The 13,001-nt window shown below is 41.3% G+C and overlaps 1 protein-coding gene across 3 annotated transcripts in view; it reads left to right on the top strand.

Moving 5' to 3' along the window:
* NTRK2 (neurotrophic receptor tyrosine kinase 2) overlaps window positions 1-13,001 on the top strand; it is a 278,981-nt gene that overhangs the window by 222,928 nt on the left and 43,052 nt on the right. For all 3 annotated transcript variants that reach the window (XM_065406073.1, XM_065406072.1, XM_065406071.1), the window contains one exon: window positions 6,207-6,441. In XM_065406073.1, the coding sequence (XP_065262145.1) occupies window positions 6,207-6,441 (235 nt within the window). The remainder of the gene's footprint in view (window positions 1-6,206; window positions 6,442-13,001) is intronic.

Here is a 13,001-nt window from a genome sequence, read left to right as displayed (position 1 = left end):
GCGAGAACATCGGCACTGATATCTTTAGCCCCGCGAGCTCAAGTCAATTGACACAGGTTCTCAGTGCCGTGTTTTCTTTGCAATGTAGACATTCCCTAAGAATGAAAACCTGATAAACACCCAGTTTGTTCACATTTTGTGTCTTGCCTCATCAAGTGTTTTACCTATTTAGAAGTATCTTTAAATCATTTTCTTACCTTTTTTACATTATACCACATGGATTGTAACCCAGTTCCCTGTTTCCTTGGCCATAGTTTTCCACGACTAATTCTGCAGATGGTGTTTGTTTATAAAACTTTGAGACCTTGGCTAAAATGGGATTTGATTCCGAATCATCTTTAGTTTTTCAAATCCAAAGCTTGACTAATGAAGTTTGGCAAAATCCAACTTATCTTGTGTTTCTTATTTCTCTGGTGCGGGGCCCAAATGAAAACCCTGGATGGAAACACCCCTGAACTTTGGGGGAGTTTGGATCCAGATCTACGCTTTGCAGCCCATCCCCTTTTCAATCTCTATTGTAAACTTACAGTATTGAAACGTACAGTATTTTTGACAGCATTTCTCACAGCTGCTTTTGCTGCAGAAAGGCATTTGAACAAGCTTTTTTTCTGCAAAGGAATACTCTAGGTGGGGCAAGCAAAGGAGAAAGGAAAATGCAATAACAACAGAAAGAATACGTGAAACTCCAAAAATAAATCTCTCAAATTGGAGCATAAAAGATCTAAGGAGCAAAAGTCAGTCAGTACATTTCAAAAAAATCACCCTTTACTGTACTTGTGACTTATAGTGTAGAGTAGAGAATCACATAATGTAATTGCTTAATTTATAAAAGATGAGCCAAAACTGAAATCTCAGATCCACGTCTGAGATGGAAAAAAATTACAAGAATTTCAAGAGAGAGGAAAGATTTATTCACAAATCCACAGCTATTTTTATGGTTCTGTTTCAGATTAGATCCAAGAATTGGGTTTGGGTTTGTTTCTTGGTTATTAGAGAGTTCCACGCTGGATGTAGGCGAAATGTTACAAGATAATAGACATTTGCAACAGCTTTTTTCCATGAAATTTCTACCTCTTGGGCCTGAAATCTCATGAGAACAGCTCACGAAAATTTGGTGCTGTTGAATCAGAAATCAAACCTTAAAGATTATCCCTGATTTAAACTCAAATGCAAACCTCAAACCCCAGTTTAAACCTAATCTAGAACTAGATGCACACATTCAGCCTATCTCTGGAATTTATTATTTATGTTTGTGTTCCTGGATAGATGTTATGACTCAAATACAGACCTAAAGACTTCAGTGCCATTGCATCTGTTTAAATTGGGTCCTAGAGAGGATGGTAGTACTGAGAATGTGAAACTCAGTTATAATAAACAAACTATTTGTTTTATTTTGAAGAGTATAATAAACATTTTTAACATTTACATGATTTTAGTACCATACTTTGTATTCTGCTGCATCTCTCTGCATATCTACCAATTTATAAACAGCAACTATATTGCACAATGAGATATGTATGTCCTTTTAAGAAACAAGAATTTCATCCTAACTGGCAAGGTCACCCTAAGCTTGATTAAGTTTTTCAGAATTGGAAAAGGTCATTCTGTTGCTCTTTGTTGCCCTTGATTCTTAACTAGACTGTGATCCAGTATTGGGGGTGGGGAGGACATAAGACAGCATATTTTGTGTTTCAAATTTATAGAGTTATAGAGTTTAAGGCCATAAGGGACCACCAGGAGACTAAACTATTATGTGCCACAGGCAGAAAATAGGTGTGACTGAGGTGCAACAATGCCCAAGGCCTCCGCAATGAAAGGGAATTGATTAATATACCCAGCTAATACCGGCAAGTGACCAACACTCCATGCTGCAGAGGAAGGTGAAAACCCTCAAGATCACTGCCAGTCTGACCTGGAAGAAAATTCCTTCCCAACACCACATATAGCAATCAGTTAGACGCTGAGTATGGGTGCAAGAACCAGGCAACCAAACACCTGAGTGAGAGAATGCTCTGTGCTGCCTCAGAGGACTGGCCCCCCCAATCCAGTGTCCCATCTCCAGATGCGGCCATCTCTGATGCTTCAGAGGAAGGAGATAAAAAATCCCCAAACATACCAGAATACATTTGGGGGCGGGGAGAGAATGAAATGATGAAATCCCTTCCTGACCCTGTCAGGTGACCAGCTGAAGCCATGAAGCATGAGCTTTTAGGAACGTAAGACATAATCTGGAAGGGAGCCCCAGGGCTGTTGAGCCCTGCTACCTGCCATCACAAGCAACCCCATCCTACAATTCCACTCATAAATTTGTCCACCTCTCTATTAAAAGTAATTAAGTTGTTTGCCCTGACAACTCCTATTGGGAGGCTGTTCCAGAACTTCACTCCTCTGATGGTTAGAAACCTTCTTCTAGTTTCCAGCCTGAATTTGTTCATGCCCAGTTTATACCCATTTGTTCTTGTGCCAACATTGACCTTTAGATTAAATAGCTCTTCACCCTTCCTGGTGTTTCCTCCCCCCCCCCCCCCCCCCCGCAATGTATTTATAGAGAGTAGTCCTATCCCTTCTCAGCCTTTGTTTTGTTAGACTAAACAAGCCAAGCTCTTCCTGTCTCCTCTCATAAGACAGGCCCTCCATTTTCCTGATCATCCTAGTAGTTCTTCCCTGCATCTGTTACCGTTTAAATTAATCTTTCTTGAAAATGGGTGACCAGAATTGTACACAGTATTCCAGAGGAGGTCTTACCAATGCCTTGCACCACGGCATTAATACCTCTGTATCTCTACTGGAAATGCCTTGCCTGATGCATTTTAGGATCACATGGTGACTTATAGTCATCATGTGATCAATCAAAACACCCAGGTCTCTCTCTAAGTGACTTAGGATCTTAGGTTCCATTTTCAAAAGTGACGTAGGCCATTAAGTTTAATTCGACTTAGGCCCACAAGGACAAGATTTTCAAAGGTATTTAGGTGCCTAAAGATGCAGATAAGCTCCTAATGGTGCACACAGATGCTTTTGAAAATCCCACTTGGTGCCTGCCTGCATCTGTAGGCACCTAAATACCTTTGTAAATCTGTCCCATAAGTCATTTCAGTGCTTTTTCAAATTTTACCCTTTATCTATAAATAAAATCTATGCAATAAAATTATGAATAAGGACGGTTCCATTAGGGGCCAATTGCTAAATCCTGTGTGTTGTCACAGAGGAAGCATTAGACAATACTAATGATCTACTATGGTACAGTAATATTGCTAGTTCTTGATTTGACTCACAGTGTGCAGATTTATAAAGATAGGTGCATCTGGGTATCAAAGATTGAAATCAGCTCTTTACTAGGTAGAGCTGCTATCATAAATTAATAGCTGCTTCCAAAACACTTTGTAGATAACTCATGGGCCAGCCCAAGAATCTGCTGGCCTTGTGCGTGTACTCTATGCACTAGTACATGCTGCCCCACATAATAATAAACAAGGACAGAATTTGCTCTTAAATGAAAACATTTGCATAGGGGACAGCAAATTCTGCAAAGTCTTCCTGATGGTTTCCAGCACCTTGTTCCACCAGAGGGGTGAGGGTGTCCGATTAGGCCTTCCAACCCTACCAGTTCCAGATGCTATGTTACCATCCTGCCTCCTTCCACCCCCGCAGCTTGCCCACATTTCCCTGTTGGGATAGCCCTGGTAAATCTGACAGGGTTTCCCCAGTGTATAAGTGCCCCAGGAGCCTTTTGTTCCACAGTTAGAGACTCTGGCTATATTAACTATAAAGCATATTTTTTTCTCTGGGGAGATATGCAAGCTACTTGCTTCACTTTTATGGCCCTTCATTGCCTATCTCCACCCTGTCTGTAACCTCTTCTTTTGAGACATTGACGCTGCCTCCACTCTGCAAACGATTCCAGTCTTGACTGCCTGTTTGTAAAATTTCAACATTAAAACAAGCTGGAATTGTAGATGCTTATTAGTCAGCATTTGAAATATTTATTTATTTGTTTATGTATTTTCTGATTAGATATTGTTTTGTAACTCCTGCACTCTGGTTTTGAAATATCATATAATAATACAGCGTAGCAGACAGTATATGTGCTAAATTGGGTTTTTTTTTAATTAATAAGACATTGTATTTAGAACATAAAATGATTATGTTGGGACAAGCTGTTTAATCTGATCTTAAATTTGTCATTCCTCTCACATTTGCTACAGCTTGTACTGCAGATGAAAGGTTAGTTGTAATCGGTCTATAAAAGAGCATCTATTTCTTACCCTGCAGCGCCACCCAAGGCCATCAGGGGAAACTGAATCCAGAGTTTAACCAATGTAGGACCAAACTGAGTATTGCTGCTTCCTGCAGCATAGTGTCGCGTTTCAGGACTAGGACCGCATCCTGAAGGTCAAAAGCTTCCCTGTGTGCACCATTGTGGCATAGGAGGGATGATGTAGATCAGGTGGAGTCTATGCTACTGTCTCTTACAGCTGTGCATTGCTGGAGATAAGGATTTCATGACTAACAAGGAAAATTAGGAAGATAAGCAAGATGGGTTGAACATTTAAAAAATGCAGAAGTTTAATTAGAAAAGAAATATGTGGTGAAAGATAAATAGTTTTCTAAATTAGTAAAGATTTGCAGCTTCCTTCATGAGGAGGGCTATTAAAAATCTGTGTGATGAGGATGTACCGTGCTTTTCATTATGAATTCACATTTGGATTTTAGCCTGGGATTTCTCATCTTGCCTTTATTTCTTTAACTACCACCAGTTGCACGGCTGTCCATGCTCCATGACAAAACATGCGCAGCTAGCTTTTCTGCACAGTACCAACTGCAGGCCCAGTAATGTGACAAACCTTCCTTCATTTAGCTCCCAGATCTGTCACTTCACCTGTGAAGTTTTTCTCCCTCCCAGCCATTTTTATATCATACTTCTGGTAGGAAGTATCAGAATTTGATCTTGGGGATTTTGATTAATTTGCAAACCTTTCCCAAGCTTCTGTACCCTCCTCCCAAGGATGAATTAAGGCTAAACATAACCCCTATTGATCCAGAGTACTTGTTTGGGGTGAGGAATGGGGTCTATGGGAAAGCAAATCACTGGGTGGGGGAGGGTTGTTTAAAAAAAAGAGGAGCGAGGGGAGGAGTTGGCCCGTTTGGAAGGTCAAATCTACAAATGTGGAGGGAAGGTGCTGCTGTGGAATAAAATAATGGGTATTCAGAATGTTGAAGCACATCAGGGTGGAGGATGATCAGGGTCCACTGACCTCTTTAGTCTTGCCTTAATTCACTATCAGGGAATGGCAAGTAAAGCTTGCCCTAAAACAGTGTCAGTAATTACAACAGAGAAGTTATATATATGTATATTTGGTTGTGCCACAATGAGCTATCAAGGGCATGACCCCTGCCCCAAAGAGCTTCGTAATTTCTCATGTGAATGGGCTGATCAGTTTGTGTTAAGGACTTGCTGTACTTCAAAGCTAACCTAGAACCAGTGAAAGAAACCCAGCTTTCTGATCTGGCACGGCTGTGCCAACTGGAATGAGTTTTGTGACCTGTCCCCTGTGCATCAGGTGGAATTCACCACCCGTGGGAAAGTCAACAAAAGGCACCTGGGATTAGTGGAGCTACTTCATGTGGATGGTAAATTAAGGGTGAAAATCTGAAATTATTCCTCTTATTTCTTTTTTTGTTCCCCAGAGTAAAGTTAGCTCTCTCACCTTAAATTAAAAAAAAAAAAAAAACATGTGCGTCATGCCCCATCTCCCTGTGGAAGGGGATAGTAGGCTTTAGAAAGAGGGAAGAAAAATGGTGTTACTGCAGTGGCCTTTCACCTCTAGAGACCTAAGTATAAATCCTGTCTTTGATGTTCTCCTGCTGCCATACAGTTAGAACAACTGGCAGCCTTTGTCCAGGAAAGGCCCCTGTGCTGGAACAGCAGGGGCATAGCAGATTAGGATGGGATGTATTATTATTAGTTCCTTACTTTCATGTGCAATATATTCAAGTACCTCTCTTCCTCACCCTGAAAGAAAGAGAAAACAGTGAAGGAAAAAAACACTGAGACAAATTCATTCCTACCACACATGAATTTAGCCCATCACCTTTAAATAAGCCACTATTACATTTTCAGTTTCCCTAATGCCAACTCCACAGTCACTCTAGTTTATAAGTGACCTCTTATTTCATGAGCCCGTATTTTTGTGTGCTCCATGCAGGGCACATGGACCAGATGCAGTACTGATGGCAGAAGGCAACCTTCTAGCTGAGCTGACCCAGTCCCAGATGTTGCACATTGCCCAGCAGATTGCATCCGGCATGGTTTACTTGGCATCACAGCACTTTGTGCATCGTGATCTTGCCACCCGGAACTGCCTGGTTGGTGAGAACTTGCTGGTGAAGATTGGAGATTTTGGAATGTCCAGAGATGTGTACAGTACTGATTACTACAGGGTAAGTGAACTGTCATTTTCAGGAGTAACTGAGGTCTTGTTCAGTCATCTTATCACATTGATCATACTGATGCCACTTTTAAACTGGATTATCCGCACATCCTGGATCCTTAAAGAATTGGATATGGAGGGTGAATCTGAGTTTTAAAGTTTGGTAAATTTGGAAGCTCCTGGCAAAAGTTGATGGAGAGTCCTTTTTTTTATGTATGCCTGCTTTAGTTTTCTTATTAAAATGGTTTAAAAAATCCTTCATAGGTCAGAAATTTGGCAAGTTTACTTGGCTGCAAAAAAGAAAAGGCATCTTTAAAGGGATCATGGTTGGTCAAATTTGGCCCAACACTTAGGTATTATAAAAATGTGTTCTTACAAATGTCTAAGACTAGTGGATTGCTTGAATGGATATAACCTGTAGGCAACAGCACTGCACCTATGAAAATTATTTCAGTCAGAAAGAGACAGAGACTAAGGCAGAACCCTTTATTGGTGATATGCTCAGCATCCAAAAAGAAATGCCTCATAGCTGATGATAAGCATTTCCTGTCTTAAACTGATTGTGTTTGCTTTGGTTCACTCGGGTGATGGTTGCACTTATATATATGGTGTATATATGTCTATATGCTGGCCAATACGATTTTCATTGAAATCCATGGGAGTCAGAATTTATCTCAGAATTTCATTTTTCAAATTTGCAAAGGACTTTAAAAGCCTCATGGATGAAATATATTGTATATGTTAATGATCAGTATTGGTGTTGTGTGATAAATATCTCTGTCATCTCCACTTTAATTTAGCTGCTGATTCCATAAGAGGACAGAGCTGATTCTGCACAGTTGTTTGTGAGAGGCCTGAGAAGAGACTGTTATTACATATGGGCGGGATGGGGCAGGGCAGGCTACACACAGGAAATACTGTAGTATTTATATTTACTGAGTTGTTTTAATTAACAGCTGAAAACCATAAATGTTTTTGTTTTTGTTGTTTATTTCTTCCTTTTTCAATGGGCAAAACCTAGCATTTAGTAAACATTTGAACCAGATTTCTGACACATTTTATCCTTTGGGAATCTGGTATTTCAAGCTATTTGATCATTGTAATATAAGAATGACATCATTTCAAAACTTGAAAAAACATATACTGTAGTGGTTACTGGTTATACAGCAGAGCCCTATTTATCAGATCCAATTGGGACCAGGGCCAGATCAGATGCTCAAAAATTCAGATAATCCGGAGAATGGGAAAGTGCGAGGCTGCAGTGCCGTCTAGCGGCCACAGGAGAGATCGCCCGCTTCTGAACGTGTGTGCACTGGTTGTTCAGTTAATGTGGAGAGCCAGATAATGGAAGGTCGGATAAACAGGGTTCTACTGTATTTTTTTATATCAGAGAGGATTACAGCAGGGGATTCAGAATCAGGACTTGTGGGAGCTTTATTTGCATCTAAAATATCAACCCTACTTGCTGTGACTCAGGCAAATCACTACTCTGTGCTTCGGGTCACCCCATCTATAAAATTGGTACAAGTGGACTTATTTACCTTACAGAACCATTGTGAGTCTTAATAATGTATGTTTGTAAAGCATGTCAACAACCTTAAATAGAAGGTGTATATTTTCAATGCCATTTTTAATTATAAACACCTTTGTTTTACAATTGCTCTTAAATAAAAATTGATGATTCTCAGCTGCAGAAGGGCAGATGGGAAAGGGATGGAAACATGGATCTAATGCCATCAACCTCAAATGGGGCAAATCCAGACTTGGCACAAGCAGGTGAAACTTTATTGACTTTGATAGAGTTCTGCACACTTACACTAGGTCTGAATTTGACCCACAGTGCATGTTCTTGCCATGTTTGTACTCAGGCAAAACTCCCACTGAAGTAAATGGGAGTTTAGACAAAGGGCAAGATCCCACCCTGGATGGCCCCAGGCCTGTAGAGAGCACAGGCCACATGGCAATTGGAGCACCAGGAGGAATTCTGGATGAGTCAGGAGGGAAAGTGAAAGTAAAAGAGTGAATTGTGCAATAATAAATGTGGGAAAGGAATGAACGAGGAGGGAAAGTAAGTCTGTGGAGAGGGATGAGTGACTGAAAGGGCAGAAAGAATGTTGATGGCAGCAGAACAAATGGGGGAATGAATAGGACAGGGAGAGATTCTGCCTATGGGCCAGACCCTCAGCTGGTGTAAAGCAGCATGGCTCTGTTGATGTCAATGAGCTACGCCAATTTACATCAGCTGAGGATGGGACACACAGATGTTGCCCTTGAAGTCATTTCTTCTACACTCAGAGAAGCAGCGCCATTGCTCCACACCCAGCAGTCTGTGGGCAAATGCAGAAGAGGAACAGGGCCATGGCCTGCCTCTCACCTCACCTTTCAGACTGGTAGTACCTGTGAGGCTGCTAGTAAGGATCAGGGACTATGTTCCCCAATAAGATTCTGGCCAGCCCTGCCCAGGGACATGTGGGGCTAGTCATAATGGGGTCCTGAAAGGATCGGGCCAGTAGTGATTTGCCAGAGAGCTGCCCAGAGAATTATGGCAGTGGCGGGGATGGATAGTGATGCTGCCATAGATGACATTAGGGTGGCGCTGACCTCTGTTTATAGTCAGGTAAGTTTTTTAACAGTTAAAGTTTAATTACATGTAGGGAGGTGATTCTTCCCCTACACTTGACAGTTATAACAGCAGCTCACTGGAGGGATTTACACTGCTCCAAAATGCACTACAAGAAATGATTTGGCGCTTGCCAAAATCCATACAGGTGGGTGTATCGATACAGTGGAATTAGTTTACTCTGAGACAACCCCCCATCAGTCAATCAATTGAGATTTTAGATTTGATCAAAGAGGATTGTTTTATGTTTGTTTAGTTAAATGAAGATGGTCCTCAGCCCTTGCACACTGTCAGATTGCTAACGGCCTTCTGCATTGTGTCAGTGCAGCCATACAGAGATACTGGAGGGATGACTGTGGAGAGAAATAGCGGTTAGCTATTGGCTAGTGTGTATGCGGTGTGGCATTGGCTGCACGGGCCTTTATTTATTTATTTATTTCAGGGTCTGTCAGGAATCTTGGTGGGGGGGGGGGTAGAGAGAGAAATTTAATTTGCTAGTACAAACGCTAACGTGTAATGAAACTGCAATAGTTTTCTAAAGCCAGACCAGATGTGCCCAAGGACACAATGAAATTGCAATGGCTTTTCCTCCCCAGTGCTGTCACCCACCTGAGTCAAAATAGGACGACTAACAAGCAATTCGTTTGTCACCTGCTTTAAAGAGCTCTGCTGACACTCTGCAGAATTACATTCCATTTATAGCAGCACATCCTTGCATTGATTTGAAAGAGTTTGTATTTCACAATGGTTGGGGGCTTTTATTTATTTTGCTGATGTCTATTTTTTGTTGATCACGCTCTCATCCCTTAAGACTTGGGGTTTCCTGTCTTTCTTTCTGACATCCATTTGACTCATCTGCACTACTCTGTGACATGCTGTAGTGACATTGGATCATGGTAACAATCACTTTTCTGGGTATTCATTCCTGTACTCAGAGATACTATTTCAAACCATTTTATGCATCCACTCCAAGTTTGCAGGTACCCGCTCTGTACTTACATTTAATATACTTTTTTGTTTTGTTTTGTTTATTATAAACAAGAAAATAAGCAAGGAAGGTCAGCTTCTCACAGTTTCAGGAATAAGCTAACAGGAATTTGTTTTAAATATAATGCCATTCCAACCTAATCAGAGATTAGCAGGATTGATGCAGTGACTCTGGTGAAATCCTTACTGCATTGAGTTCCATAGGTGTTATGTCATTGACTTCATTGGGACCAGAATTTTACCCTCTGTAAGAACTTCTCTTTCCCACCTGCACAGCCCACTGAAGAGCAAGTCAGAACTGCAGACCCACATTCAAAAGAGCACAGGGGCTGTTACTGAATTGTTCACGCTTTCTCAGGTGCACCTGCCCAAAAAAGCGTGGGAAGGATCATAAATTATTTAAAGCCGTAGCAGCTAATCTGGCTGGCCATGCAGTGGGGCATATTCAACACTCTAAGGGTATGTCTACACAGCAAAGAACAACCCACAGCTGGCCTGTGCCAGCCAACTCAAGTTTGCAGGACGCAGGGCTGTTTCACTGCTGTGTAGACTTCCAGTCTCGAGCTGGAGCCTGAGCTCCAGGATCCTCCAACCCCGCAGGGTTCTATAGCCTGGGCTCTGGCCCAAGCCCGTAAATCTACACGGCAATAAAACAGCCTCGCAAGCCCAAGCTGGCTGGCATGGGCCAGCCACAGGTTTTTCTTTGCTGTGTAGACATCCTCTAAAAGGGGTGTCACAAATTCCTCCCTCCCTTGAGCACTGAGGAGCTTCCACTGGCATGATGTAGCTCTGCACCTCCATCTACCAAAGGCTCCATGCTAATAGTATAATTTAGTGTTTAGTACAACAACAACAACAATAATATTTAATAATAATAAATCTGTCAGGTGACACGGTTTCTCTTTCCATCTCTGGCTTGACTTTGAGTGAGTCACTTAAAAGTGATCTGCAAAGGCCAAAAAACAGGGCTTGGGCCATGTTTTGTTTCTTTTGATGTTTAAAGAGGGCCAGGAAGATTTTTGTAAAAAAAAAAAAAAAAATTGTTTTTTACCCCTTGTTTGATATTTTTCATTTGACATTCAGGTCTTGTCTAGCCTATTCTAGCCTAGCCTAGTTGTGACTGGAGAACTAGTGAAACGATATCACGACTCAGTGAAACGATATCAGCTGAGCAAGTGGGAATGGGAATGATTTTTAAATAAAACTATAGAATTATTTGGGGTTTTGCTTTGTCTATTTGTTTTGTGTTAACACCTATTTAACTCCAATGATAAATGAGCACATTGGACAAAGGACGTCCTTGTTAAAGATTCAGTACTGCTACCCCTTCAGTTAATGTGCGAGAACTCAGTATCCTTCTGAGACCTCAAGAAAGTTTTCCAGCAATGATAAAGATGACCAGACTTGACATTCCTGATATTTCTGTGGTAAAAATCAAACAGATTTAAAAAACCCAACAACTGTCATAGAAAAAGCAATAAAAAATAAAATCCCATTCAAAAAATCCTTTGCAGGTCATCTTTATCCTTGAAAATCCTATTATTCTTAGCAAATACGATAAGAATGGGCTAGATTCTGATCTCAGATATATAGGTCTAAATCCAGAGCAACACCCTTGAAGTCAGTGGAGTTAAACTGGTGAAACGGAGATCAGAATCTGGCCCAGTTACGTATAGCTTATTCCTTAGCATATGAGCCTAGCATTGTACAGTGTTCAGTTCCTGGCAACTGCCCATTATATGCTTTCTGGTGACTCAACATGCAAACTGTTTGTTAAAGATAATGCTAGTAAAATAATCACCCAAGGGTGATCTCACTGAGCCTATTTCCAGGACAAAGTGCGTGTTTGTAAAGAGCATTAACGTATGACAGCAGGGTGCTAAAAAAAGACTAAGTTGGGGTTTATATTTATTTGAGCTGTAACTAGCCAGGCTAGCACCAGAGCACAAATGTTTACAGCCAGGGACAAGTGTCTCTCTATTTGCAAATGGCAGTAGTGGCAGACACCTCTCTACTGTCAGTACGCAGCTGTTTACCCATGGGGGTGAGTTTGGCAGAGGCTGCACAGAGGAAAAGCAAGAAAGAGTTGTGAGTCAAGCAGCTTGTCAAGGCATCCTCGTAGGTGTGTATATTGAATTGTCACAGTTTGAAGGCTTTTTATTAGCTGCTATTTCAGCATCTAATGCTCAAATGAAATTATCTCCTTCCCTATAAGGTCTTTTCAGCTTTGCTCCTCCGTCATAGACCAACGTGCTCATTGCATTGCGTAGAGAACTAGAGGGTGACAGGGGGTTCTGATAGCCCTGGAGTATGCACACCAGTGTGCAGATGGTTTCACATAACTGATGATAATCCTATATACTGTAAATAATGGGCCAGCTACATCAGTGTAAATCTGGAGTATCTCCCTTAAAATCAATATAGTTACTCTGGTTTTACACTTGTATAACCAAGACCAGAATTTGCCCCAGAAGATTTTAGATGATTAATGTGAGCTTTCAGGAGGTCACCACTATGACTGTTATTAGGAGTGTATATACAACAGAGTAGAGACATATCCTGGGGGCCAGATTTAGAGCTGGCACACTTGGGCACAGATCCCTTGCCATTCATGGAGCTGCACTGGCTTGTGCCAGGGCTGAATTTGGTATTGGATCTCTATTCATTCACAGATGTGGTCATTTCTCAAATACTGGTTTACATGTCAGCTTTGCACAGGTTGAACAGGTTAATAGACTTGGTTTTTATTTCTGTTTCCATCTGTTCTCCATTTACACAGACCATACATATTATATCCTAGGAGGAGAGCCCAAGACTCTTTTGCAAAGAGCTTCTCTCTTTTTGCCTCGTAATCCTGACTGAACACAGTTGGCTAGAGGAAGGAGTGTCACATGCCCAGAGCCTTTAATGTGCTATACCTAACAATGGCAGGCAATGACAGTACATATATCCTCCATGTACAG

Source organism: Emys orbicularis, chromosome 6 (genome assembly GCF_028017835.1).
Source record: "Emys orbicularis isolate rEmyOrb1 chromosome 6, rEmyOrb1.hap1, whole genome shotgun sequence".
Taxonomy (NCBI): Eukaryota; Metazoa; Chordata; order Testudines; family Emydidae; genus Emys; species Emys orbicularis.
The sequence above is the reverse complement of the archived record's forward strand: the minus strand, read 5'-3'. Positions and strand labels throughout refer to the sequence as shown.